At 52.2% G+C, this 27,782-nt stretch overlaps 8 protein-coding genes across 8 annotated transcripts; 3 read left to right on the forward strand and 5 right to left on the reverse strand.

The window, feature by feature from the left end:
• Window positions 1-1,778: 1,778 nt before the first annotated feature.
• N7468_006713 (uncharacterized protein) lies at window positions 1,779-3,128 on the forward strand (the record flags this gene model as incomplete). Its single annotated transcript, XM_058476009.1, has 1 exon — window positions 1,779-3,128. One exon carries the CDS (start codon window positions 1,779-1,781, stop codon window positions 3,126-3,128), a length of 1,350 nt encoding a protein of 449 aa, XP_058328899.1.
• A 506-nt stretch (window positions 3,129-3,634) lies between these two features.
• N7468_006714 (high affinity methionine permease) lies at window positions 3,635-5,599 on the reverse strand (the record flags this gene model as incomplete). Its single annotated transcript, XM_058476010.1, has 6 exons — window positions 3,635-4,031; window positions 4,104-4,266; window positions 4,343-4,610; window positions 4,667-5,114; window positions 5,201-5,432; window positions 5,488-5,599. 6 exons carry the CDS (start codon window positions 5,597-5,599, stop codon window positions 3,635-3,637), a joined length of 1,620 nt encoding a protein of 539 aa, XP_058328900.1.
• Window positions 5,600-6,932: 1,333 nt separating this feature from the next.
• Window positions 6,933-9,907, reverse strand: atg1 (serine/threonine protein kinase ATG1; the record flags this gene model as incomplete). The annotated part of the gene is made up of 3 exons (XM_058476011.1): window positions 6,933-7,087; window positions 7,145-9,755; window positions 9,830-9,907. 3 exons carry the CDS (start codon window positions 9,905-9,907, stop codon window positions 6,933-6,935), a joined length of 2,844 nt encoding a protein of 947 aa, XP_058328901.1.
• A 1,017-nt stretch (window positions 9,908-10,924) lies between these two features.
• Window positions 10,925-13,676, reverse strand: N7468_006716 (putative phosphatidate cytidylyltransferase; the record flags this gene model as incomplete). Its single annotated transcript, XM_058476012.1, has 4 exons — window positions 10,925-11,776; window positions 11,832-12,405; window positions 12,467-13,043; window positions 13,109-13,676. 4 exons carry the CDS (start codon window positions 13,674-13,676, stop codon window positions 10,925-10,927), a joined length of 2,571 nt encoding a protein of 856 aa, XP_058328902.1.
• Window positions 13,677-14,006: 330 nt separating this feature from the next.
• On the reverse strand, window positions 14,007-16,271 carry N7468_006717 (diphthine--ammonia ligase family protein; the record flags this gene model as incomplete). The annotated part of the gene is made up of 1 exon (XM_058476013.1): window positions 14,007-16,271. One exon carries the CDS (start codon window positions 16,269-16,271, stop codon window positions 14,007-14,009), a length of 2,265 nt encoding a protein of 754 aa, XP_058328903.1.
• Window positions 16,272-17,812: 1,541 nt separating this feature from the next.
• sebA (putative C2H2 transcription factor (Seb1)) lies at window positions 17,813-19,627 on the reverse strand (the record flags this gene model as incomplete). Its single annotated transcript, XM_058476014.1, has 2 exons — window positions 17,813-18,954; window positions 19,075-19,627. 2 exons carry the CDS (start codon window positions 19,625-19,627, stop codon window positions 17,813-17,815), a joined length of 1,695 nt encoding a protein of 564 aa, XP_058328904.1.
• A 1,237-nt stretch (window positions 19,628-20,864) lies between these two features.
• N7468_006719 (uncharacterized protein) lies at window positions 20,865-21,380 on the forward strand (the record flags this gene model as incomplete). The annotated part of the gene is made up of 1 exon (XM_058476015.1): window positions 20,865-21,380. One exon carries the CDS (start codon window positions 20,865-20,867, stop codon window positions 21,378-21,380), a length of 516 nt encoding a protein of 171 aa, XP_058328905.1.
• Window positions 21,381-22,710: 1,330 nt separating this feature from the next.
• Window positions 22,711-22,920, forward strand: N7468_006720 (uncharacterized protein; the record flags this gene model as incomplete). The annotated part of the gene is made up of 1 exon (XM_058476016.1): window positions 22,711-22,920. The coding sequence occupies one exon, from the start codon at window positions 22,711-22,713 to the stop codon at window positions 22,918-22,920; it is 210 nt and encodes a 69-aa protein (XP_058328906.1).
• Window positions 22,921-27,782: the final 4,862 nt, after the last annotated feature.

The following is a 27,782-nucleotide window of genomic DNA, read 5'->3' on the forward strand; positions in this document are numbered from 1 at the left end:
CGGTATAAACACTGACGGAGTTTCCCTGGTTAGTCCACGCTCACATTTAAACGGACAGTTCCGGGAAGACCCTGGAGCCTCGTAAGAAAACAGAGTCGGGGCAGGAAATTGGAGGGAGTTTCAACGATGGATATGCATCTGAATCCCCTTTTTGCAAGATAAATAGACATATCGTTTTTCTAATTGTTCCTTAGGTGTCTATACTGCCAAGCCGTGGCTATGGGGCTAATAATGGCGGACACTGCTATTGAGCCCCCAAAACAGGTCCCACTGGCAGTGTGGTTCCGGGTACTCGAAGCTTAGCCTTTTAAATCCCACTTTCGACGTAAATTGCATCTAAACGTGAGTCGAAATACCACCAGGGAGAGTACTTTTCTCTCTTGATGCCGACTTTGATAGCTTATCAATCCTTGCCCCCGCGAGTCAGCATTGGTCGTTTTCAGGCACTGCAATTTGACATTATTCTATCATTGGTGGCACACCATAACCTTCAAGTAGGGCCACCTGTCTCTCCTCAGGCTTTCAACCTCCCTCCACAGTATGATAAATAGTGGCAGAGATTCTAGACCTATAAATGCTAATATATAATTACCCCACCCGAGTCCCAAGTTTCTATACAAGGACAGGCCAACCTGTTTGGAAATATGACAGGTCTGCCGCAAGATATTGGAAAACCTGAGTCCAAGCCGCCATGGCCTATCCGATAGCATTAATACTTGCGGTTACGATGCTCCCCGTCATCTAGTCTCTCCGGTACCATAAATCACAAGCAGGGCAATGCCGATCGGAACTGAGATACTGGTGAATATATGACTGTCTTAAAGAATACGAGCAGAGGTTAGCGTGCATACCAGCGAGGCCAAGGATCTCATACAATTGTCGTAAGACGGAATATCTGCCCCCGTGTATGATCTACACGGGGCATGCAGAGCTAGCGCTCGGATTTGAGCATCTGTCAGAGTGTAATGTATGGTGTGACTGGACGCCTGATCTGGTAACGCATTGTTACTCCAAGTCATCTGGGTCCGTTGACTCATGTATCATTATGAAGTACAAATGGAGGAACAGAGAGACATGGAGAGCATTTCTAGAAGCTATGGACAATTTCCCAGAGGGACACGATCCTCCCCGAGAGAAATTATAATCAACCAAGCCAGACACCAAAGTCACGTGGAATCGTTGCATAGTTAAGGCTCAGTGATTAAAGACACGGACGAGCCCCACTGCCAGAACTTAAATCATATATACGCTAACCTTTCCTCGTATTGCGCACGGTCCTATTCTATTCGTATCGACCGAGGAGGGATCCATTTAGTGAGCCCTAGTGAACTATGCGTAGTTTTTCCCAACATCAGAAGTCCGAGCATCGTGAGACTAGTTTCGTGCGTCTACTGAAGCGCCTTCGACCACTGCCTATTTGGCTCTTTAAAGCCCAAGAGGTCGGTTGTGAAAGGATTTTTGATCGACACTGTTCGCCCTCGTCAAGTCGAGTCGCAATTGAGTATGCACGCGTTCTACGTGTCTGTGCCAGGCTTGCTACTGGCTCTGTCGGCTTCAGAGCTTTCCGAGCAGACCGAGCAAATACGAATGAAAGTTAGAAAGCAGGCAGAGTCTCGAATTACTCCTCCGTTGCTGGGGCTATCCGAAGAGCGAACTTTGATATTCCCACCTTATTCAATATTATAAATAAGGTACCCCAGCCTTTTTTTTCTTTCTGAATTTCAAAACGCTGTGATCAAACGCGCGAATCAAATCATAAGTGTCGTGAGCCGTCAGAGATGTGGTGTCTAGATTATCTTGTTCGCAACGTCCTTTGGTCTCTACTGGCCTGGACGTCTCTCACCTCTACCGCCTCAGCCCATCTCACATCCACATCCGATGCCCTGGCTGTCCACTCATCAGTGCCTCTTCCTCCGAGTCAAGACCCTCGGTACCGAGCTCCTGTTGGCTTCGAGTCCTACCCACCAGGAGCTATACTACGCCTGAGAAAAGCCGCTGGAAACTTATCAACCATCACAGGGAACTGTTCAAGTGTCTACAATATTCTGTATCGCACCACGGACAGTCGCTACCGACCTTCGTGGGCAGTGACCACTCTTTTCTTACCTTCGAAACAACTATCGTCCAACACAGCTTTGCTCTCGTATCAACTTCCTTACAACACGATGGATGTCGACCAAAGCCCCAGCTACTCGCTCTACAGCAGTCAGCCTTCGGGGGCAGGGCCTTCCAACGGAGGCGCCTTTCAAATTGCCGATAATTCGCTTACCGATATCGGGAATGCTCTGGGACGGGGCTGGTTTGTGACCGTCCCTGATTTCGAGGGTCCCTCGGCGGCCAATGTTGCTGCAATTCAAGAAGGACATGCAACCATTGATTCTATACGTGCTTCTTTACGTTCTGGCCTTGGTCTCGACAAGACGTCTCGGGTAGCGCTGTGGGGGTATTCGGGCGGATCCATCGCAAGTGAATGGGCATTGGAATTCCAGGAACAATATGCCCCGGAACTCCAAATCCACGGTGCTGCGCTTGGCGGCCTGGTTGCCAATAATACTCGTTGCATTTATGTGGTGGACGGAACGCCTCTTGCTTATATCGCCGTTGGGGCGATCATGGGGCCTGTCATTCAGTACCCAGAGGCCTACGAGCGTCTAGTCAGCCAACTGAAGACCTCCGGGTCCCATAACAAAACCGGATTTCTCGCGGCCAAGAAGATGTCCCCTACACAGGGATTTGCCGCTTTCTACAACCAGAGCATTTTCGACTACTTTGTCAATGGAAGCGCAGTGCTCTACGATCCGCTGATCCGACAAGCCCACTTGGAGAACCAATTCATGACCTACCACGGGGTGCCCCGGTCCCCTGTGTTCGTCTACAAGGCGATAAAAGATGAAGCGACCCCGATTGAAGATGCAGATTACTATGTCAATCGTAATTGCATGCTGGGGGCCAACATATTATACGAGCGAAATTCCGTCGGTGGGCACTTAGATGAGATGGTGAATGGGCTTCCCCGCGCCGTGGCCTGGCTTGAAAGTATATTAGACGGGACGTACTCTGATCGGTATAACGCGCACGGGTGCACTATTAGGAACGTGACAGTCAGCACTGTCAATTCTGGGACCTAACGCCCGCGCTTGCTTGCACTGTTTGATCGGGGGTATCGAGCGGCGTGGAACTATCGATAGAGGGTCTGCACAGCACGAAGCTGGTCTTTACTTGTTGCTATGTTCGATGTTGTGCGGTGGTTTAGCTTAGGATGCGTTGCATGCTACTAAGCAGGTAATCAGATTATACTCAGAATGTCAGACACTTTCCGTCGCTTTTAGTGGAGTACTGTTCCAGACGACTACAAGACCTCCGTCCAATATCCGCTCCATCCATATTGTTGCTTACTTTGGCTTCCACTTCGCCCCGAAAACTTGAAGAATCAACGGCGCCCCGCCGAGACCTCTGAGGGAACTCTCGGACTGAAAAGTTTCCTTTCCACCCTTGAACTTATCCTCTTATGAGGAACTTGATCAGAAGGAGTACCTTCAGAGATGCCATATCAAACAAGCATTTCCAATTAAGAATTCTATTCTATGGGATCATATCAGAAGAGCTAGAATCATGTCATACCCCTCTTAACAGACTAAGAGGGAGCCGCAGTCTGCGGCAGTTTTGTGTAAACACTTCGAGACCATCCATCTGCATCGACGACCGTTTCTTTTACCAGAACGTACTTGCCAAGCTTGGGGAGCAAGACGGCCCATCCGAGGTAATAGAGAGCACCGAACGCGAACACGCCCAAGGCCACAACACAGTGGAGATAATAAGGGAGCTGCTCATAAACATTCTGGCCTGCATCCGGCGGGATATACGGAGCAATCACCAGATAGACATTGGAAAGGAAGAAAAACACAGTGACTGGGAGTGTGGCACGGATTGGCGGAGACCAGGTAGGGAATTTCTTTTCCCGGTTCAAATATATATAGATCAGGCCAGCGGCGACAAAGGAGTTGACAATGGAGAGCGGGTATGAAATAAGGCTATCCGACGAGTCCCACCGGTCAGTTTCTTCTGCGACAATAGCGAGCGTCTAGGACTGTGGAAACACTTACTTGAGAAGGAAGTTGTACGCATCGCCAGGCGGGGGCGCGAGCAGGATAATCGCCGACACGATATAATGCTCGAACAACCCAGCGGCAGGGGAGTGGAAAGGCCAGTTACTGGCGAAGAACTTCGAAAAGGGGAGAACGCCTTCGCGACCAAGCTCCTGGACGACTGGTGGATCGAATAGTTTAGCATTTGTGCATGGAGTGGGGGGGGGGGGAGGGGCAATGGGGGTTCAAGGAAGTACATACTTCGTCCTGCGAGAAAATGACCGACAAGACATTTCCAAATGCCGACAGCGCCACGAGGACCGACATCGCCTTCTCTGCCCGTGCGCCAAACATGTTTCCGAAGAATGTGGCGGCAACGACGGAGCCCGATTTTAGCATCTGCTCCTTGGGGACTGCGGCGAAGTAGGCGATGTTGACGAACATATAAAGAATTCCGACCGAGATGATGGCCGTAGGGGCTGCGATCTTCAGCGTCCGAGCAGGGTTCTTGGTTTCGCTGAGAGCCTATTCGACGGATTTAGCCAGCTATTCCAACGACGTGCACCGCACGGAAAACCCACATAGTTGGCATTGGAGTACCCGATGAAGGACCAGATGACATTGTACAGCGCCATGACAATACTGTAGCCACTCCCCTGGGTCCCTTCGAAGGCATTATGGAAGTTATGCGTGGGGACTCGCGTGTGGCCCGCCAGCGCAACCCATCCCGTCACCGTGATGAACACGATAACGATGAGCTTGACAATACCGAGAAAGTTGACCAGACGAAGACCCCATTTCAGGGCAACGGCGTGGACCAGAAAAGCCACCGTCAGACAGGCGAGACCAATACCTCGCTGGTTCCAGCGATCGACCTCCACGTCGGCGGCATTGAGGATGTACTGGCCGAAGACCACACTGTTGCTAGCAGCCCAGCCGAGGAAGAAGGCATAGGAGGCAAACATGGCCGTTGCAAAGAATTTGGGTTTCTGGTAGACATACTCGAGGTAGTTCTTTTCACCGCCGTTCCTAAAGAGAATGGTCAGCGGGGGGGGGTCGAGGGACGGTCGTAACCTCTTTTGTCTCTTCTCTGCTTCTATTCAATGCTAACATACCTGGGAATAGCAGTACCCCATTCAAGATACACCGCCGTACCTGCTAGTGCGATGAGGGTACCGATCACCCACATAAACAGGGCGAGGCCGACACTCCCAGAGAGCTGCAAAATAGTACTGGGGGTCGCAAAGATACCAGTACCGATGACACGGTTGAAGATCAACAACGCCGCACTAAACACGCCAATTTCCCGGCGATTCTCAGGCGACGTCTCGAAGACATTTCCTTCGTCTGAGACACCTCCATTAGCAACGTTGACGGGTTCATCTTGCACGGAACAACTAACATAGACCGGTGATCCCATCGGCGCGTTTAAGTCCCTCTTCTGCGGACTTGGCATTGCTGTTGACGGCTGGCGTTTTATTGCCGCCCTCGAAAGCCTCAGAGGAGCCCGCCATGATCGACCGGAGGTGTGTACGATCAAACGAGTGAATCTCCGGCGTGATATCCTGGACATTGCCTCGTTATATTGTTCTTTTGGTGCGGTTAGCAGCGGCAGGAATGATGCGATGGCACTAAATGTGATGCAATACGCAGTCCCGGCTGGGCGTCGTCGCATGCTACCCTGGTCATCCCACCAGATTGCTTATTCCTTGAGGGGTCCCTGGACCCTTGGCAGAGTTTGCTGTCAGGGATTTCAGGGTCCAACCTGTCATATCATGGTACATCCACGGTACGAACGGGCAGCGAAATTGCCAGGGTCGAGGTCACTACGAAAACGCCTGGACAAGCTGTATGATACTCGACACATTTGGATAAGTCTACTAGATCAATGTCTCCTATACTCTGCTGCCACTTTCAGCTCAGAGATTTGAAACTGTAGAGACAAAATCGCCATATGCGGGAAATCATGACACATAGAAATCGAGCACGCCATAGACGCGATTTCCGCAACATCAGCAACCTTTAAAGCCCGATTGGTCTTAGACGAACTAATTTTGGACTTGAATACGGTTGATTGGACCAGTTCTCTCTCGGGCTTCCCGAGCCTTGCGCCACTAAATTTCCGCCGAGCATGAGAGCCGCGGGGTGGGGTTCCTGTAGCTTCTTTCGAAGTTCTGTCGGTGGGCCGTAGGGTGCCATGGATGGCGTCAAATGGCCCCAGTCGCCAACTACCACGTTCTACACCATCTGGAGATTTGAGGCAAAGAGTCCAAAGTCATTTCTCATCTAATAGAATATGCAAACCTCTTCAATCGCCCCGAATCTTTAGAAGCCACAACCACAAGATTAACCAATTCAAACTCCTGACCTGGTGCTGTCGAATTTCAAGAGCTTGTAAAGCCAAGAAAGGTGAAGGCGGGCGACAACAAAAAAAAGGGGAAAAAAAGGGAAAAAGGGGAAAAAGGGAAAAATAAAGGAGGTATTGCCAGTCTGTTACCACATGTTCAGGCCTTAAACGCCGGTAATATCAGGGATTCTCTCCAAAAACTTCAGAACACGCAATGAAAAAAGTAGATCATCAAAGAACCGAATGCGACGAAAGTGAACTCCTCTCCAGTGGACAGTGGAATGTACGGTAGATGGGGGTAAATTGAAAGCAGAATCGGCGTCGGCGTCATAAAGCATAAGGGAGTGGCGTGGTGTAGACCATTAAAACTGAGCCGACTCGCGACGGAGAGGACAAACACACACTAACAAGAGCCGAAGGACTCGGAACGAACAATGCAGAAGAAATTGCTCGGCATCGGAAGAGACTGGTATGTGAAGTAGTCGATCAAATTTACAGAGCTAACGTGGAGGCGTTGCTCCCGTAGCATGGGGGGTGGGCGCCAGGTTGGAGGGAGGAAGGCGACCGCTGCTCACGGTTGGAGCAGAGGATCGTTTGGCAAGATGAGAGAGCTTTTTTCGAAGGGAGGCGAGGCGACCACGCATACTGGATATAACTAGAAAAGATGTCAGTATTGCTCCTCAGAAGAGGGGACTGGTCCAGGTGATCCTACGTTTAGCCACAGTTTCCCGATCCTCGCCTTGCAAGTCGTCCAATGAAGACTTCTCGCTACCTTTCAAGCTGCCCTGTTGATCATTCGAGGTCGACTGGGTGCCATCGTCTTCAAGCACGGCCTCCAGCATACGGATCGCAGTAACATATGCAATCTCGCATCCAGCCAAATCTTCGCTTGTGAGCTCGTTGATAGCCGCCGCTCGACTCATTTCCAGAGCACGATCAAACATCAACCGTCCAGCCGAGACGCCTGGGCTGACAACGACATCTGCTGAGCTAGATGACCCGGCGGTGTAGCCCATCGAGTAGTTATCGGGGTGGCTGGGGTGGTCCAAGGGAAGCCGCTTTTGTGCCTCAATGAGCTTCAGGCGAACAAAATCGGCTTTTTCCAGGACCTCGTTGAACCGGCTCCGCACCCATTGGACCACATTATTGATGCGGTTGCCAGCTATAGCAGTGGAGGTGTCGCTCCGAGGCGAGTCACCGTATATCTCTTCACGGTTTTTCCGCGACCACCATGTACCAGCAATATCCATAGATTTGGCTAGCAAAGCCAAGGCCTTGACGTACAGAACCAAGGCTTCTTCGGAAAGGGTCACAATCGCATCGACGGTGAGGCCATCATCTTCATTATCGGTAGCACCAGAGATGGCAGGTCGATCGGATGAATCCATCTGTGAAGAAGGTGCAAGCGGAATCAGCTGCTTATATTTGACTTCGGCGAACCCATAGACGACATCACTGCGAGTCGCAGAGTCTTCGATTGCTTGAACGGTTTTGTAATCCTCTTCGGTCGTCAGATTGGTTTTCGGACTCTCTCCTGGCAGCATCAGGCTCGCTTGGGTTGGATACGCGGGATACGGGTTGTAAGCAAGAGGTGGCGAACGGCCTCCTTTAGTAATGGCCATGGGAGGCGAGAATCCCATGCCGAAAAGACGGCCACTCGCCATATTGAGGGCCTTCGAGATGGCCGATGTAGCGGAGGTCGGGCTCTGTCCATACCGGCGCTCGTATGAATGCTGGCGCTGATGAGTAGAGTCCGCTCGGGTGCGATTTCCAGCGACTTGAACAGCCTTGGACTGATTTCCGCCATGAGGCGAGGTAGAGGAGACCGTGGGGAGACCTTGCGTAGTTGCACGACGAGACACGGCGCCAGTCGGTCCACGAGAAAACCCGCCCTGAATGCGGGGGCTATGAGCCAGCTCATCGGCAAACGCATTCACTTCAACTGCTCTCTTCTCGACCAACACATAATCTCTCTCAAAAGCAACTTCCTGCGCAGCTTTCTCACGCTCTTCTTGAGCCCGGTCGCTCTCGGTTGGCCGATTGGCTCCGGAGTATGTCTTTCGACTGCGCTGACGCTCCATTGCAGCCGCTGAAGCATGTCGATCCACCAGCTCTTGACGACCCGGGGCTGTTGCATGGGTGACCGGACTGGGGCGGGAAGGCTGGTAATTCTCCCTTGCGCCTTCTCGGGACAGACCAGGTGATCGGTCCGCGCTTCCCCTGCGCAGTGGCGAGGAAGATATCGGAGCCTCTTGTGTTTTTTGACGATGGATTTGTGGCCGGCGAGGAGGATACGTCATAGGCCCCTCTTGGTCAGCAAGGTAGGGGGAATCTTGGTCGGATTTCGCATCAAAGAATTCAGGCTGACTCGTTGGGATATTGGGTTTGTAGGGTTCGGGGCCCGGAGTCTGGTTACTCGGAGGACTTGGGGGAAGATCATCACCTACCAACCCCGGGATGGGCTCAGTGATAACAGGGTCGTTGAAAAATTCAGGGAAGTTCAACCGCTCCACGGGGTTCCTCTTGAGAAGTCCTTTAATCAACTTCTTTATTTCCTCGGAGGCTGGGTTTTCATCCGGGAATCGAATTCGATCATCTCCCCTTTCGATTTTCCGGAGCAACTCTACATGGTTAGTTGCCCGGAATGGAGGTCGCCCAACTACCATTTCAAACAGCACTGTACCAACTGACCAGAGATCAGCTTTGGCATCGTACTTTTCATACCGAAGGATTTCAGGAGCCATGTACAATGGAGAGCCGCAAAGGGTCTCTGCTAGAGATTTCGTCGGGAGGGAGCGAGCGAACCCAAAATCCGCAATCTTCAGCATGGGTAGTGATGCTAGACCCGTTGTCGGTTCATATGAGTTATCGCTACCTTTGTATGGAATTACCTGTGCCATGCCGCTCCGGTACGAAGATGGTGATGGACACAGCAGAAGATTCTGAGGTTTGATATCTCGATGGATAAGGTTTCGATCTCGGAGGAACTTAAGTGCACTGCTGAGTTGCTTCAGGAAGTGACGGACTACGACCTCGTTCAAGGCGCCACCCGGTGAATTCGGGTACTTTGTAATCATCTCTCGGGTGTATCGATGCGTTGCCAATCCGTCACGGCGCTTGATGAAGAGTGACAAGTCACCCAAAGCACAGTACTCCATGACAAGATGGATCTGCGAAGTTGTATCATGGCATTCGATGAGAGCGACGATATGAGGATGGTGTAGGCCCTTGAGGATATCGATTTCGGAGGAAAGGTTCTCTTTAAGCTTCCGGTTGAGTTTTGACATGTCGACAGACTTGATAGCTACAAACGTTTTGGACCTCTGAAACAAACACATCAGCATACTGTGGATTTCGGAAAGGGGCGGGTCGAAGCACGAAGTCAGGGCGAACTTACAGTATGAATACCTTGGTAGACCGTTGCAAAGCTCCCTCGGCCGATCTCATCGAGTCTTGTGTATCGACCGATGGACATTTCTGGCCGTTGGGTCTCCCTGGGCCTCCGTGAACTTTGAGACGCCATGGCTGTCTTGGAGCAGTCGTGAAACCGCTCTATTTTCCTGCAGAGAGGCTCCGAGGATGACCACGAGACAACCGCTCCGGGTCTACCACAGCTACCGCAAAATGACTAGAGACGATATGCGCGGGGAGACGCCCATCAGGGAAGCACTCAGTATGTAGGAGATAGTTTGGGTTCGGATGGAAAGGACGGCAGATAAGAGAAAGAGTGAGGGCGCAAGTTTGGGAATTTCAAGAAGATCAGGAGGCGCTGCTGTGGAGGATCCGCCGAAGTCGAGTCACGACGATCCGGTTGCACTGGACAAATAGAGCTAAGCTCGAAAGTTTCCCCAAGGATCGAGGGAGAGCTGCGAGAAAGGATGCAGCAAGACGAACCAAGGCGGTGTAAGGGTGGGGAAGGGTGGTATGAGGTGTCGCAGGTGAGGAATGTTGTAATGAGTATAGATGTGGAGAGAAGAGTGTCCTAATGGACGGCGAGGATGATGTGATGCTGGAAAGGGCGGGAAGAGCTGGACCAAGGACCGTTGAGGGGTGTGACCGCTCGAAGATAACGAGTGACAGGCGGCGCTGATTGTCGGGCGGTCAGAAGATGGATCACTGGGTCACTCGGGCACCAGATCAGGGTCGAAAGAGCTGGAGGCAGGATATTTTTGCAAACTAGACTTGATGAACAAGAGGAAAGAAAAAGGGGGAGGAGAACTAATGCAGCCGCCCATCTGAGTACCCAGGGGTACCTTTGAGGATGCATCATTATAGGTCGATGCGGGTTTATCGAGAGGCGATTAGATAGTCCGAGATCGGCTATGATAACGAAAGCTTATCGCGGGTGGAGAGGTTGGTCTCCTTCCCCAGATCGCCATTTCCCCATCATTAGCTACGGATGATATTTTCCAATGTAGTATGTACAAGGTCGGGGAATTTGTTATAATACACTTCATATGCTTCGACACGTCTATACAAAACTGGGCCCACCTCAGACCCCGAGTCCCCGCACAAGCAGCCACAGCACCACGGGCACCACGACGTTATCATTACAGCCAGTGAGGATCGCCTCGGTGGCGCTCGTTCCGCCTGCCGCTAATACGGCTTTGCAGGTCGTCCACACCCAAAATCGAAATGTTGATGTGGAACCCCAGGCTGATTCGGCAGGCCACCCCCCGATTACCAGCCAGGCACGAACTGCCAACAAGCCGGTGCAGACGGCCACCGCAAAGGCCACGCTCCCTTCAAGCGACTTGCCGCCACCCCAGAACCACTTCAGTCGACCATATCGGCGACCAACGAGCGACGCAGCTGCATCGCCCATCCCCACACATATCACACCGCTCACCATGCTAACGTCGCGCGAGGGGACGTCCCAGCCGGGCCACGCACCATCGTCATTTCGGGCTAAATCTGCCAGCGATAGCCAAAGCGGGATCGAGCACCCGATTAGGAGGAAGATGTGAGAGACAATGACAGGTCCGCGATGATCGCGGCCGTCCACGTATGGCGCCAGGAAATAAGTCAAGGGGCGCGATATGGGCGGCAGCTGCGAGGCACGGAAAAGATCTAGAAGCAGAAAGACCGCTAGGACGAGGGAGAGGGCGAGGGCGCAGAAAGCCGGGTCCACAAAAACGGTAGGCAGAAACATCAGCACCATCATGCCATGGAAGACTTTGCGCCGAGTATCTACCTCGACGACTGCGCTGAGTTGGAAAACCACTGCCAATCCAAGGATCAAAACAACGACACAGTATCCAATGATGAGGAGACGGGCGTTGGCGGGTCCAAAGAATGTCTGGCGTAAATGGTCAATCCCGCCCAAGCCAACAGGAGTCCTTTGCTGCCTGAGGGTGAGGCGGTAATGAAATCCAGTAGTCTAGATTCGTGATAAGCACCCAGAATCGGAATGCGGAGAGGTTGCCTAGCAGGTATCCAATGGCCCAGCCAAATGGATCCTGCCCTTGTAGAGCCCGATCCGCCACGTACTTGCGGATGGGCCCTATAATAATACCAAGCGAAATCAGGTAGACATAGGAAGCATATAGCCATTTGCGGACCTGGGCTTGAGCTGCGGTGAGAGACAGAAACGAGGTAAGACCAGGCCCCATCAACTTCTTGCGTCGTCCACTCGGTGTAGTGCGCACTTTTTCTTCCTGTACAGCCTCGTCAAAAGTGGCGATGGTATGGCGCCGCCGCTGTTGCCTGCGCGCGGCCTCGTCCTGGCGCTCCAGGCTTTCTTCTGCTGACAAATTTCCAGCGAGGAGCAACGAGTCCACAGGCTTCCGTGACTGTGGCGGCCCACGCACCGTCTTGGGCTTGCGCGGGGGGACTGCGCCTGGTCCATCGCTGTCCGAGGTAGGCTCATCTGAGAAGCCGGTCCCGCTCAGCTTCTGGCACAGCCGATGGTCCACCATGTTCAAGAACCGCCGGGGTGACTGAGAGCTTCTCAGCGAACGACGAAACTTCCAGCTGGGAATCCGCGCCAGCGCAACCTCCCAACGTAAGACGTCGCCGCAGGAGACAAACAAACACATGCCCCCCTAGCCACAGCAACGCTTTCAAAATTTCCGCCTGTGGCGACGCCGCAAATAAGTACAGATTTATTAGTGCGCTGCTCAATAGCTGCAGCTCGGCTGGAAGGACACTGGTTGTCAACAAAAAGTCTAAAGTGGGTATCAACGCTTGATGGAAAGGAAAAAGAAGTGTGAGCAATTCGGCATCGTGACCGCGAAGCGTCAGCGGTTTTGGAACTGTATGGTCGAGAGAAAAATGTTCTGATATCAGGATCGGGATCAATGTGACTAGCCAGTGGGTGAGACTAAAGCCATTGATCCAGTTGTATAACGGAATGACGGGCGTTGGTAGGGAGGAAAGGCTCAGAACGATATTTGGCAGAATCAAGGCCGGTGTGTGGTGAGACAGAGAAATCGAAACGAAAACGGGTATAAGGGCTGGATAGAGAAGCGGCGCAGGGTCGAATGTGGTTGGAATAACGAAGAACGGATCTTTGGCTGGCCACACCTGCCACCGTGGTTTCCACGAGACGGGGAGCAAGACCGGGTATGAAGCGAAAAGAGCGGCGAGCAAAAGGCCATGAGTAGCAAGTTCTGTAGTATCATCAGCAAAACATAACTCTCCAAGCCTATCCAAGCCTGATTTGAGGTCTTTCTACCTTTTCTCCACTCCCAAGCAAGCATTCGTGAATCCCTCCGCAGCAAAACTATCGCCCCCACGGACAGCAAAAGGGCAGTCTCAAGCAAGCGTCGCAAGACTTCAACCCGACGCTTCCGACCACGTTTTTTTGCCTCCATAGCCTCCTCGATAGCTTCCTCTTCTGAGCTGTGCCGTGAACCCCGGCTCGACCGCCGTACTAACGAGGGCCATGGGTGGAGCGTGGGTAGCCACCCATCAGTTTCCGCACTCCCATTCCCAACCCGTAGACCTTTCCGCGGCCGCAGCGGCGGCGCGGGGAGGCCTCGTAATATGCCCGTACTCTCGTCATCTGCTTCGGTTCCGCTGTCGCTCGGAGTGCGCGATGACTTGGAATAGTAGGCTGATTGTGGCTGCAGCCCGCTGGCTTGCTCAGACGGAGTTCGTGACAGGGGGCGTCTGCTGCGGCGGTATGGGTGCGGAGAACGAGTGAATTGCCGCAGGTCCTCACCGTTGATATCTGGGATTGAATCAGGTGCGCTATCTCCTTGCGACATCTCTTGTTCTTCCTGTCTCCGCGGTGGACTCATTGCGCCATTCCTTATGTCAACGAATACGACATGCCTGGTTTCCGGACGAGGGGCGAGATAGGGGCAAAGGAAATCAAAGAAAGTTTCGGACGACTAAGCAGAGAGTTTGGGAATTGTCTCTGCGGTCGTCGGGTATATCTGTTCGAGTGGGAGTGAAACAGAAGTTTGGCCCGTTGGATGTTGTTATCTTTTGCTGGATGCGGAAGGGATTTTGCCTATCACATGCTCAGACGCAATGTGGCGTATGCAAGAAGCATCTACTAACTAGTCGAACGGCTCGCTGTGATTTGCTTTCATTTGTTGGAGATATCGTAAGGTCGTCATTTACGTTCAATCTTTCTTCTTTTCCTTGATGATCACCACTCCTGCAATCAGCGGTCGCCCATCTCGCCCCCAGATGGAGCGACATGGGACCACCTGGCCTGCCCAGAGGCGCTCGGACACCGGTTGTGTTGTGTATAGCACGACTTGCGACAGCATCTGATGATTTCCATGGATGAACTCGACTGAATCGTTCAATCTTGTTAATCTTTCTTGTAGTTGACCTTCGCCAATCTCTAGACATGTAAGACTGTACGCATCGTCGGCCGCAACGGTCATGGTGTCTCCATCAACCGTGAGCTCAACCTGTTGGCATTGGCTTCCCAACCCTTGCCACTCGATATCGCTCCCCCGCGGCAGACCATCGACTTCTACCGCAAGGAATGGAGGAGTTGTAATCGTGCTGTCCTCTTCTAGAACTGAGAAATGTGGCAGGCCCGGAGGATTTGTGTCGGGGATGATTTCCTGTCCCCGGCGGCCGTACTTGATATCCCACGCATCCAGCTCTGAACCCTCGTTCTCATCGTCATCATCCTCTGGCCGATTGTGCATTCTCTGCCACAGACGCCAAGCCACTCGCACCTGGGTTTCGATGTGCTCAGCGCCAGTCAAAAATGCTACGCCTCCCAGCCACCAATCCACCTGCATTGCCTCGCCAATGCGCCATAAATGTTGTAAAGACAGCACAGCCCGTAAGCAGTATGCGTCATACCAAGAGCTGTGGCCCGTGGCTATCTCCATAGAAGCTGGCTCGAGAGGAATCTGACCTGCGATGTAGACCACCTTGCTCTGATCATGGATTGGAATAGACATGGCTTGCGAATAAGGCCCGATGTTTGCAGGTGCCCAGTATGAGCGAGACTGGACATGCAAGCCCTGTCGCTCCTCACGAAAGCCAGCATCAACCACGAACGAAACCATCACCTTCACATCAGCAGGAAGAGTATCACCGCAGGCAACAGTAACCCGAGCTGGCGGGTTTGGTTTTTGGAATAGCGAGACGTAGACATTGTTCATCAGGCTGAAATCTGCCATCGAACGTAGCAGCACCGTAGCAAAAACGATGTCTTCTGCTGACCGGGGTCTCCCAGCATTTGTAAATGTCTGCAATGTGTCCTCGACCTTCGAGACAATGGCCTCCATCTGCTCTCCTGCACCAGGACCAGCCTCAGGCGCGACCAGGTTCGCCATTATACACGTCGACCCGGACTGAGCAATATAGGGCAGAACAGAGAAGCCATCAAACTCCGGAAAGGCTCTTGGCGTGGCTTCCATCGATGGTTGGACAGAGTTCACATCGGCCAGGAGAGCAGTAAACGGCTCATCCAACAACGCTGGCGTCCTAACATCATCAAGCGTATATTCATCTTCCTCCCCTTCTTCTTTCAACACACACCGAGCACCCTTCAGCCTCGTAAATGCAACCCCTCCATCCCCAACCACCGTTTCAGCAGCATCCACAACAATCCTCCCCTTCCACAAAAACCCCGGCCCATCAACCGCAAGCGTCTCATATTCCCCTCCCTCTCCCAAAACCGCACCCCTCAGGTCCTCAGGCTCCGCAAACCTCGCCATCGCCTTCACGATCCTCCGACGCACCTTCCTGCCCCCCTCCCCAGCCCCAGAAACACTCTCCCACAAGAATCCCTCATCCAACCCCCCACTCGCAACCTTGATAATCCGCGCATCACACCCAACACCAGCCATATCCTCCAACAGCCCCGCATGCCCAACAGCAAGTCCATCATCCGCTCTCTCTACCGGCGCCGGCAGAACAGGATACTGCCACAACCACGCCAGCGGCGTCAATCCCAGCCTCCCTGCCACATTCTCGATCCTTGTCCGCTGATACGTCGACAGGATAGCGCCAGCAGAGACAGCGTTTGCTTCCGGATGTGCACGCATGACGCACTGCAATAGCGGAACCAGAGACTCCGTTTCATCGTTGCGCGAGTCGTCGGCGTTGGGGGTGGAATCATGGCGGTAGATGCGGGCTGTGTCGACGGCACCGCCAGTAATCGGAGCGCGGTAGAGAGGGATATTAAGGGCGGACTCGTAGAGAGGGATCACGGAGTGGCCGATGGTTTGGTACATGAAGCTGTCGATGTCTTCGTTTTCGGGGCTGGAGGCACCTTGGCTGGTCTCCGGGGCGGGGTGGAGGTTGGCCAAGGCGACTACTTTGTGGCCATTGCGGAAACAGTGGAGGATGGAGTATAAGGAGTCTTTGCCGCCGGAGATCAGGGCTATCACATTGAGTCCGCCGGGGTTAATCATTTTGGCATTGATCTGGTTTTGACCATGGGAATGTTTGGGGGAGTCGAGATGCTTTTTTTTGTGAACCCCACAGTTGGGCTTATCGATAAGCATGTAGATGGGGGAAGCGGGAAGCGGGAAGTACAAGGCCAATAGCTCAAGACATAGCGTCTGCCCATTGCCCTCCTTCCAGGTTGACTAGTCTTTGCGAAGAAAGCTGAGGAGTAACTAGGGTGGGTAGTCCACTGGCAATGCTAGACCCCGGGCTTCTTTCCTTTTTGCTCTCTTTTGACTTATTTTCGCTTGTTTTATAATTTTTGAAATCTTCATAATTTGGGATACTTGAAAATCTTGAACTTGAGAATGGCGACGTAGTTGAAACAAAATTAGGGGTGGCATAGCACCTGTCCATTGCTGCATCGCAAAGTCATCCGACGTATGACACAAGCAAGAAGGCGTCGATTCGAAGCCACGTACCTTCATTGTATCACTCCAAATCATACTATTACACATATACTTCTTACACGAACCATCGCAATGCTAAGACAGTCTACGTTTTGTGGTCCACGATCCTTCACGCACATCTAAACATGACGCGAAGTAGTATTTTTTTTGTTCCTATACTAATATGCGAGTCCTCCCTATAAGGCAGTCTGACGTGGACGGAATGATATAGAAGCATGATATTGACGCTATAAGATCCATCGGATCAAGTAACCTGAGACCAACACAAGAGGGCAGGTAGAAATGCAATACAATCAAGGGGTATGGTATGAGTGACAAAATGGGAAGGTCAAATAAACTTATACAAGAATCGTGACCAGCACAGACAAAGACAAAGCAATGATCAAAAAGATGAACAGGCTCGGGAAAAAAAAATTATTACATCGGGAATAGACAAACGGGCGAAACGAATCGAAGAAAAGAAGGGGGCAAAGAAGTGAAGATGGGGAAAAGTCAATAAAACAATAAGTCACAGAAACGGGGAGGGCACGAAAGTAGAGAAGGAGAAAAAGGCTCCATAGATGAGCCGAACTGCCCACATCTTGTATGAAGGTCCGGTAAGGAGGAACAGATAAAAAGAGAACTCGAACAAAAGAGATATTGACAAAGGAAATCAACACCCAAACCCAGTCACAGCAGCTTCAGGCCATTGACCGGATACCATTCGGTCTTATTTTGGCTTTGTTTTTTTCTGGTATTTTGACTTCTTGGTGGTTTCTCGCCATGGAGCGCGTTGATCAAGTAACGCCGTCCACCATGCGTATCCGAATAGTAATTTTTTGTAGTTTCTCCTCAAGAACCGCCCATGGGCTGTGTGTCCCCGCTTCCTTACGCAATGCGAATGCTAATGCAGAAGGAACCAATGAGTGTCATACACCGATGACCCGATGCCGACACCAGTGTAAAATATGCCCGGACGCCAAACCCAATCAAAAACACGACCGTGAGCTTCCTGGAGATGACGAAATAAAAAAGACACCAACGACCAGCAAATGTATGATGATATATGCAAATAGGAAGCTCTTGGTCTCGTAGAAATCATTAATGCGGTCAAGGCCTTACGCCAAGTCGCGCTTGCGCTTCTTGATCTGGCGGCGGTCGAGGCTGGACTCAGTACCAGACTGGGCATCATCGTACATGACACCCATGGCATTCTCCTCATCGTAACCCGACACCTCGCTTGGGTCCAGAACACCCATAACGACGGAACCGCCGGCGTGAGTGCGCGCGTGTTGGGCGAGGTTGTCACTGCGAGAGAACTTCTTGCCACACTCATGACACTCGAAAGGCTTGTCTTGGGTGTGCAGCGAGCGGTAGTGACGCTTTAGATGCTCCTGGCGACGGAATCGCCGCGAGCAGAGAGTGCAGACGAAGGTCTTGGAAGGGTCCTCAGTCAGGGACTGCTTGCGACCGCGACGGTTGATGGAGACGGGGGCAGGCTCGGAGTCTGAGTTGTCGGCGCTGTGGATCGCATCCGGAGCGACAGTGACCGACTTCTTGACGTGCTCAGCATCGCTGCCCTTGCGAGACTTGCGGCTGCTGCGCTTCTTAGTCTTGATCTCTTCCTCGGGCTCCTCATCAACCTCCTCCTCTTCACCCTCGATCTCCACGTGAGACTCGGGAGTCTCGGTCCAGCTGAGGGAAGGCAGGCCGGAGGGGAGATGGAAAGCCTCGTTATCATCCGAGTCATCGAGGCTGTGCTCGCTCAGGAATCCATCGTCCTCTGCCGCGTAGTGGTGCACTCGCTGACGCTTACCACCCAAATAGACAGAGTGGCTCCCCGGGTGGAAGTCGACCAGGTTATTGATCTCGTCATCAGAATCCAGGTCGGAGAAGCTGTCAAAGGTTGGCAGCGAGCTCAATGGGTCCACGCTAGAAGCAGGGAATGAGGGCGCTGGATTCTCGTTGACAGGGAGGGTCACAGACGCACTTCCCACAACTTGACGGGGTTCCTCCTCCTCGCAGGACAGAGTGGGGAGAGGAGGGAGAGCCTGAGGGGCGGAGACATTGGCAGAGGCCTCAACGGTGAGTTGACGTGGGTCACAGAATGAGGTACCGGCAGACTCAATGGTCAGACCTTGAGGGTTGACGAGGATGTCAGAGGGCACAGGAGAGGGCGAGGGGGAAAGCGAGGGGCAAGAAGTGGCGGAAAGCAGATCTGAAGCATGACTGGCAGTAATGGACGGCGGGTGGATAAAGACTGCGGACAGAATTAGCGTTTGTCACATTACTCCCCTTGCATAAATGCAATATGATCAGGTTCACGTCATCTGCCACAAGTTCTGTATCTAATTTTTGACGTCTCCAATAGTAGACTTACCAGGTGTCATTGGCGGCGAATCGGCGCGAGTCCAGTCCTGGGTAGCGAGAAGCTCGGTGTGTACATCGGTCTCACAGCCCTCCTTGACACCTTCGACCTTCTCAAAAGCGAAGAAGCTGTCATTGATGGGTGTGTGCAAAGCTCCAGAGGCGGATGGCGGGCTGCTGATAGTGCTGCCGGAGGCAGACAGTGGTGGAGTAGATGGGAAGTACATGTCGTGGCTCAAGAAGCGAGTGTCCAAAGGCATTAAGGAGGGAGAGCCTTGCTGGACCATCAGACCAGCCTTCATTTGCGAGGGCTGCGGCGAGGCAATGGGGGTCATATTCAGAGCAGCTCCGCGGAAGGCGTTGGTGGTTGCCATTTGGTGCATATTCATCAACGGCTGGGCGGAGTAAATTGGCTGCTGCGCTTGTCCGTGTCCATACCAGGGCATCTCAGGTTGGCCGTAGTGACATTGTTGCTGCGATGGCTGTGAAGTCGATTCGGAGTAGTACGCAAATTGTGGTTGACCATGCACCGGCGCAGGTGCAACTGTGTACGTCGTCGAGTCCATTGCGAAAAGTGCTAGAGGGGAAGTTAGATACCGTTGGCCTAGCAGTCGTCTCGCCATTTTGTTCTCTTTCCCTCAACCCTCCTTCCATCACAAGAAAACAGACTTGATCAATACCGGGTGAAACATACCTGTGGGATCCAACGCGAGCGGAAGGAAGTATTAGATGTATAAGGTAGTAAGGTTGAGGTACAGTACAGGAGGGACTGGTCTCTTGATATAAAGAGTGTGTGGACCAGAACAGATCAATTATGGTAGATGGTGGTGGGAAGGATTGGAGGAATCGAGAACCTCTTGAGATGATCCAAAGGAGGGACAAGGAACCTGATATATCAGGAAATCCGGGAGGGATGGAAGGAGAGTAAATAAGTGCAAACTTTCCCAAACCCAAAACAGTCAAGCAGAAAGACTAAGTGGGAACGAAAGGGAAGGAAGGAAGAATATCTAAAAGGAAAATAATAAAATAATAAAAAGAGAGACGGGGCCTATATGGGCGAGTCGTGGGGAGAGATATGGAAAGGAAAGAGGACAACGGTGGATAACCGTAATAATAAGAATGATCTGCTTGCGATTCCCTCTTGACGGCCGAGTTCACTAGGTCTTTGCCAGTGGGTGTGGGCCAGCCACTTAGGGATTTCCGGTGGATTTTTTTGACTTTCTGATTTTCCTGGGAGGGGGGGGAGGGAATTAAAATTGGATTTTCTGGAATTTTGGGAAATGAGAAATGGAAAGAAACCAAAAAAAAAATGAGAAAAAGAAAATAAATAATTGTCTCAAAGTGGTCTCTATGCTGTGTAAGGAAAGGTGGTATCAGCGGCCAGGCTGGGGCGGGATAAGGAACTGCACATCAGTCACCCACCGGGGCTGCCATCCGTGAATGGAGGAAGTTCTGAGCCAGAAGTGGACCCCACTTGCCTGGACCCATTTCGTGCCCTTCACAAAGTACCCAAGGTCCCGACTCCCAGGAGAATGGGCCAGTGCCCCGAATCGGGGCCAAGACCTCGGCCACTCACCCAAAAAAAGCAAAGTGGGGGGGACACGAGTGGTTACGCGCTGGTCTGAAATGCGGAGAGGGCAAGAGGCTGTGCACATCGTTTGGGTGATTTCAGGAAATTGAATCCTCTCAAAAAAGAAATACGATACTCTCTGATACCCCCTCCCAAGGACGTAAGATGATTGCTCGTGCTGGTCTATTTCAAGGGCTTGACTTTTGCCATGTAAGACTGCCTGAAGGCGATGAATGGGTGAACTCCCGGGCCTGACCTATCCAGTTATCGTTGGTCACGCTATTCCCGTCCGTTCGTGCTTTCTGATTTGTAGAACCTCGTCAGGCACACCGTCAATCAACAGTGAAACCGAAAATTGGGATGGCGTGGTGTGGCCACGAGGGCCACGGCGATTGGATGCAAGGATCGATGGTGACAGCGGCAATCATCATTTTGGTTGCTCCGGTCTTATCAGCACAACTCCACCACAGACGCGCAAATCAAAAGCCACTGGTGCTAACTCCCCCACCGGCAGCCACCAAGGTGCGTCTCCCATTGGCCTCAGACCCAATGGGCGTCCCCGAAGGAATTGGCCTGTTCGCGTTCCACGCTCGTCCCGTCTTCGTCATTTCGTTGCCAGTATAGCCAAGCCAGAATCAGGCGATCGACAAGACGGATCTCTCTGGGTGTGCCCTCTCTTCCCCACCGCACCTACGTTTATCCAATCCACTCCAACGAAGCCCCATGGCCCACTCTGGCCACTCCGTTGATCCCAGGCAATCCGCTCCCCGGGACTTTCCCTCGACGGTGGCCTGCGATCAACATGTGGGCGCTGGTGCTTCTCCCGGCATATCCATGCCCGATTGGACCCTGCGTATTGTCTCGCTGCATGGGCTCATCCCATACCGCTCACGAATGGCCTCGCCGATCACTTCCTAACGGTGGCGAACACCGTGCAATGCGATCGTGAAACCGTCGGCATTGGTCCCCCCCCCTCGGGTCAGTTTCATATGATCCCAGCCAAAAGTACAACTGGGCCTTTCCTTATCCCCATCCTGTCTACTCCGTACCGTAGGCAGCGTATACTGTTCTCTTCCTCCATGCATCTTTACCCATAAGTCAATAGTAGAAGCAGTATCTGCAGCATCATCCGAGGGGAAACGCACGTCAAATATCTCTCTTCCTCTCTATCATATCAACCACATGGGACCACGGGTTTGAGTCTTTTGTCATTTTCTGGTTTTTTTTTTTCTTTTTCTTTTTCTTTCTTTTTTTGCCTCTCGGTTTTCCCAGCTGTAAGGGTGGTCACGATACATAACCTCCACCGCCAAAAAGTAAATTCAAGAACCACAGACTAATGAGAATTGTCGAGCCACGGCCTTTTGTGATATTCAGTCGAGTCGCGCGGCCTACTGCAGGTACAGGCTGTGGAGGCCCAGTGCAAGAACCTATTTTTCAGAGGCTCGGCAGGCTCATTAGCTGCGTGGCAAACCCAGGGAGGCAAGGCTCGAAATGCACCTGTAGCTGAAAATAGTCAAGCGGGCAGCACCCAAGCCTTTTCCGGAGGGATATTGCCGGGCGCCTTATGTCCCTTATTGGCGACTGGGCTCGGCGATGCATTCGCCCATGACACCGCTCAGCGCCGTCAGCTTTCCGGGTACGCCGTCCAGCTGGAAACCTGCACTCTAATTCATAGCCCCCCATAGTCTGTTCAAAGTATGCTATGTTGCCTTGACCCTTGACACCCGTGTGATACATCCTATTGGTCCCAGCCTGCAGTGTCTCGTCGCCAAGTGATGTGTTCCGAATGCATGAAGCGAATGTGATAGCCTTGCTGCCGCCGAGGCTGCCACATTGGCGTGTACGGTAAATCCTGGGGATAGAAGGACAACGCCAGTGCCATCTTGTGATCCATCAGACAGAAAGCCGACACATCGTCTTGACACGCTGCACACGCCCACCGCAGCCACCTGCGCACCTGATAGCCGCCACGCAAGCAAGGTCCGGCCATTCAAATGTTGGATTCTGTCCTCGCAGAACTTGTTGAAAGGTGACGAGAACGTTGTGGTACAACGCTGATGAAAAGAAAAAAAATCTCAAATGTACGGAGTGCCAATAGTCCCAGTTCCCGGTGCTGGGCCTGTAGACTGCTCTCGAATTTCTGGTTTGCAAGACATGGCCTCTAAGTCGTCTTTTTCTTCCCCGAGCTGTGGCCTCGACTTTCGAGTCCTACCCCAGCGCAATTCCATCACCCGTCTTGTCCTTCTTGTCCGCCTGGATCCCGTACCCAGTGCCATTGGCCTCTTCTAAAGATAGCGTGCCCCACATTAGCTTCGGCTAGCCTGATAGTGGAAATGATGCCTGCTCGGATGGATGCGCCCATATCCCGCCACCAATCACAGCGCGGAAAGCCCACAAAGTGGGGGGGAAACACGAAATTGAGGAAGGGAAAAGTGGACAGAGGCTGGGTCAACTCCATCTCCGTGAGTCCCCAAAGGTACCTAGATACGGAGTAGTATGTATACATAATCAATCTCGCTTTGCTCCATAGTCAAAAGCACCCCCCACTACGGAGCATGGCCCACAATCATTCAAGGAGGCTGATTCCGGATTGGCTCGCGAAAGAGCATCCGCGTCCCAGGGAGACGGAAACCCATGCATGGAAGGCTGTCAGTAGCTCTTCGAGAAACCCAATGCCTTTGGCCTGGGGGACCTTTGCAGGGGGAGGGGGTCTTGACTCTATCCGCAATACGATGGGATCTACCAGACTCTAGAACGGAATCTTTCATAAACGACCTCCATCTTGCCCCAGGGGGTCTCAAGCCAAGCCCTTAAGAGTAATCCGCGATGCATTTCGTGGAGACGATTAGTTAAAGAGGCTTTTCTACAAAGGCAAATCAGGAGCGTTTGACTTGTGCCAATAATTCGCTAACCTCCACTTTTTACACCTTAGGAAACAAAGAACTACTCCTCCGAATTTGAGATCTTGCTTTGGTTAGCTTAAGCTTCGACCTTTTTTATTCATTTTTTCATTTGGAGCAGCTTTTATATGTGCGAGACATTTCTCGCAGGCCCCTCCTTCCGCCACCGTTGACTCGCACAGACGTGCGCGATGGGCCACAGAGTGGCCTGTGGCGTAAACAAATCCCATAGTACAAAATAATGTACGCTATTGAATGAAGTTGGTCATTGCGCCGGCAATCTTACCAAAAAATAAAACCCTCACCGGCCACTGCATAGGCACCAAATATGACCTCATCGGGAAATTACAATGATTCTGGACGGGCTCAGCTAAAATAACCTTCCGCGCGGGAACGATTCGAGGGATTGGGGGTATATGGGAAGGTCTCTTAGACATTGACCGCAATAGGATGGCCCTGCTAATCTTCGTGGGAGCTCTGGCTTTAGTGGAGAACAAAGAAAAAAACTGGAGATAGCGCACCCGTGCCGGCGGGTGCTAGTCCCAAACAAGTGGCGCGGGAAAGGCCACCAAGGTACCTACTAATCCACCAAGTGGGCAGGTTTGGCGGAACTTCACACTCGCATGACCAGAGCTCGTCCCATCGCTTACATCCTCGTCCTAATCAATAACTCCATCGCCGCTCCATCGCCGTCTGGGCCCAATCAACCGGGGCTGATGGAAATGTGCGAGTTGAGCATCGAATGGGGGGATTGCAATTGTTCTCCTGACCAGACTGGCGATTAGGAAAGAAACAATTGAGCTCCCCGGCGAATCAGCCGTGTTTGACCCATGTCGATGGGGCTCTCGGGGGTCTGAGATGCGAGAAACCGTTGGCGATCATCGTCTGCCTGCAGTCGCCTGACAGGAGCTTGTCAAGCCAGGGAGATCATCCCAGTCAACCTACATGAATATTGCGTAGATTGTGGGGGATCTGATGCAGCAACTTTAGGTGTCTGTTCTACCAGCCTTGGATCTTGAGAGCTATCGAGTGCTTGGGCGCATAAACACCGTTGAACGCACGCTCTCGGGCCGCTTGCTCCTGACAGATGAGCTGTAGGACAGCTCTGCTGCAAGGGCCTGGTGGCAGCGCGTAGGCTGTTTCTTTTTTTTCTGGAGGGGGGAACCTTTTCTGAATCCACCTTCTACTTCGCTAGTCGTTCAAGTTTGCCACTACTGCGCGGTTATTGGGCTCTGGGACTACCGATGTTTCTTGTTTGGATAGTCTGGACTGGGCGAAACGTACTACTGTTCCAGATATATATTCCCGGGATTCCGAATCCTTCTCGAACAATTCGAAAAAAGATAGCGCGCCGACGGCGTCGCCCCAAAGAGTAGCATCCTCCACAGTACGTACCTATGCCCAGAAGGTCTCCATCACTAAGATTATACTAATCACTTGTAGTCCGTCTTAGTCGGAGGGTCTACTGCGCCATCTTGCGTGTACGTTCTTTGAAGCGCGGTCAAGTGCCGGGCTCTTAGCTAATGGGTAGCAACCAACGCCCTTTAGCTCGCTACAGGGATTGGGCTACAGGGATTGGTCTTTGACGCGTAGCGTTGGTGCCATCCTTTAACGCCACCAAGGACCTCACTGGCCGCGGTCACTTCGGACGTCGAACTCACAGATGCGGTGAGCGGTCTCTGTCCGTCGAGACCTTTCAAACCATGCAGTACTTTTCCGAATGTACTCGTATGGTGTCGGAGATGAGGCATTCCCCTGTCCTCGGCACAGACCAAGTTGAAAGCCCCGAGATTCTGGACAATCGTCTGGATCACGACGGCTGCACGCATGAGCATGGTCAATGTGGATTCCCGCGTTGGCAGTCCTCCCCCGAGACCAATTGACAGTATTGGTGGCCAGGGGAGGTGGTGGAAATACCAGCACTGGCAGCACTGACAGCCTTTTTCTGCTTAGCTTCAACCTTCTGCCGATATAGTGTTGGCTAGCCCAGAACGAGAAGCCAGTCCCGACAATCCCGTCCCATCCTTCTAGCAGGAACCTTTAGCTCCCACGGCTGCGCAGATCCAATTTCGTCCGGCTCTTGCTCATTTCCGTTCCGGCATGTGGTTTAGGGCGCGCAGTGCAATTTCGTGGTTCACAATTTTGACTTTCCCACTGTTCATTCCGGTCGGGCCTTTCCGCAGATTATCCCCAAGGAAGCTTGAAATCTGAAACAGCTCGAGTTCACCGTATCAGGGCCCACCTCGTTACGGAACACGCGTTGTCGAGGCGCTAGCGGATGCAGAGGCTCGGCGCCCCACGTCCGACTCGAAAATTCGAGACCCTCTTTGGCCTCTTGACTTCCAGCTCCTCCCGCTTCGGGGGGGTTTTCCTAGCGGTGTGGCTGATAGGCTCTCACCTGCTGCTTTGCATTCACAGAGCTTGATGCCAAAAGTACGGGGCTTGTTTTTTTTTCTTTTTCTGTCCTTTTTCTTTGCCCCTGGGAATCTATTCTAGCCGGGTGTCTAGAGGTGTCTAGAGGGCCCAATAGCCAAGGCAGATGAATTTTATCCATGGCTATCCAAATCAGGAAATTAGTCATGGCAATTTCCGAGGCATGCATATCTAACATAATTTAACACAATCTTAAGCACGCTGTAAGCACTAAATGGTTTTATGAATCGCATGTCTCAACATTGCTTCCGGTGACGTTATAGAGAATCATGAGATCTTAGGGACTGTCTCATGATCAAATGCCACTTCTGTGACCGATACTTCGCACAGTGTAGATAGAACGTGCTACGGTCCGTACCACGGGTACACTAATATCGCGCAATCTATATCGCGTAACGGAATTTACCAATCAACCCTAAACGGTCGCGCGCTCAGGCCCTCCACGTTCGAGAGGGAAAAGTTTAAAAAAAAAGGTATCTAGCCGACACAGTTGAGCCACAGGGTTGCTCTCGGGCTCACCTGCTGGCGTTTGGTATCCAGCAGCATGTGCTCCCCAGATGAACGTGCGTTATCTTGCGAACCAGAGGCGAAAAAGTGCGGGGGCGCTTTCGGCTAAATTCGAGTTCGATGGCTTGCTCTCATCCATGGTACTCGCTGCGCCAGTCAATCTGGCAGGTACAGGAAAACCAAGAATCGTACATGGGTGCCAGTGGACTGTGGAGTTCAGATGACGATTGATGCATGACTCGTTACGAAAGCCCGGAGAATTTTTGCTCGTTCCTTGCTAGCTCCTTCCGGCAGTCTTGAAGGAGTTCGCGCTGTTGAAGGTAATGACTCTGAGTCAAGAGATGTAACTCCATTGCTATGGCAGTTTTTTCTTTTTTTTTTTAATTTTTTTTTCTGCAAGCTAGAATATTCTTAGAGTTAAGTCCGTCAAACAAAGATCACCTCATTATTGAAAATAGTCGACAATCATGAAGATCGCACCCAACTCTAAATACGCGAGGGAAACGAAAACGAAGCACGTGTTGAGAGCGACCTCGGTCTCCACATGGGACTAACGATACTCCGACACAATTCAGAAGATAAGAACCGATTTAGGAGGTGATCATGCAATTCTCTCTCCCACCCTTCACTGTCCACTTTTCAAGAGGACCTTGAGGCGTCGACCACTGACTGGCGAGTTCTCCCGACACTAGTCTGGTTCAGGAATTCAAGTCCAAGCCGGCAATGGGAAGAGGTCCTCCCGGGGGGGGGGTGTGGGGGTAAGCTATGATCACTATGTGCTTCAACCGCCTCAGGCGTCGAACCAGCAACTGCCCCGGCGTATCCGCCGTATGAACCTACGTTTTGACCTTTTCCCCGGTCGATGTGGTGGCGGCCAGGAACACCGCAGGAACTAGTCAGAATTGCGGCAAGATCTACCGTGCATCCATGTCTATCGCACCCACTAACCCCAAAGGAAGCCCTGCAGTACCTCGGACGATCTCTTGGAGTAGACTAATATTCTATCGTAACGGACTTTAGCCCTGCAATCGACTCAAACCTTGATAACCAGCCAATGGAAATTTCTCGAGGCGCGATTTTGCAACCTAAACGCCACTAGTCGCGAGCTACAGCGTTCGTCTCCCCACCCACGGCCGAATCTTCAGGTCCCCGGGGAGTAAAATACTCTGCTGCCGTTCCTTTGGTGGGAATGAAAGCTTCGCTGGGTCAGTTCGTGGAAATGGTCGGCTTCTTCCTTTCCCCACCGGCCCACTTCTCTCATGCTCCTACGGCGCGACCACGAATCAGAGCATCCGGAATGAAGCTCCATCG

This window comes from Penicillium chermesinum (genome assembly GCF_028974085.1).
Source record: "Penicillium chermesinum strain IBT 19713 chromosome Unknown utg000005l:1.0-4115287.0:1.0-4118363.0, whole genome shotgun sequence".
Classification (NCBI taxonomy): Eukaryota; Fungi; Ascomycota; class Eurotiomycetes; order Eurotiales; family Aspergillaceae; genus Penicillium; species Penicillium chermesinum.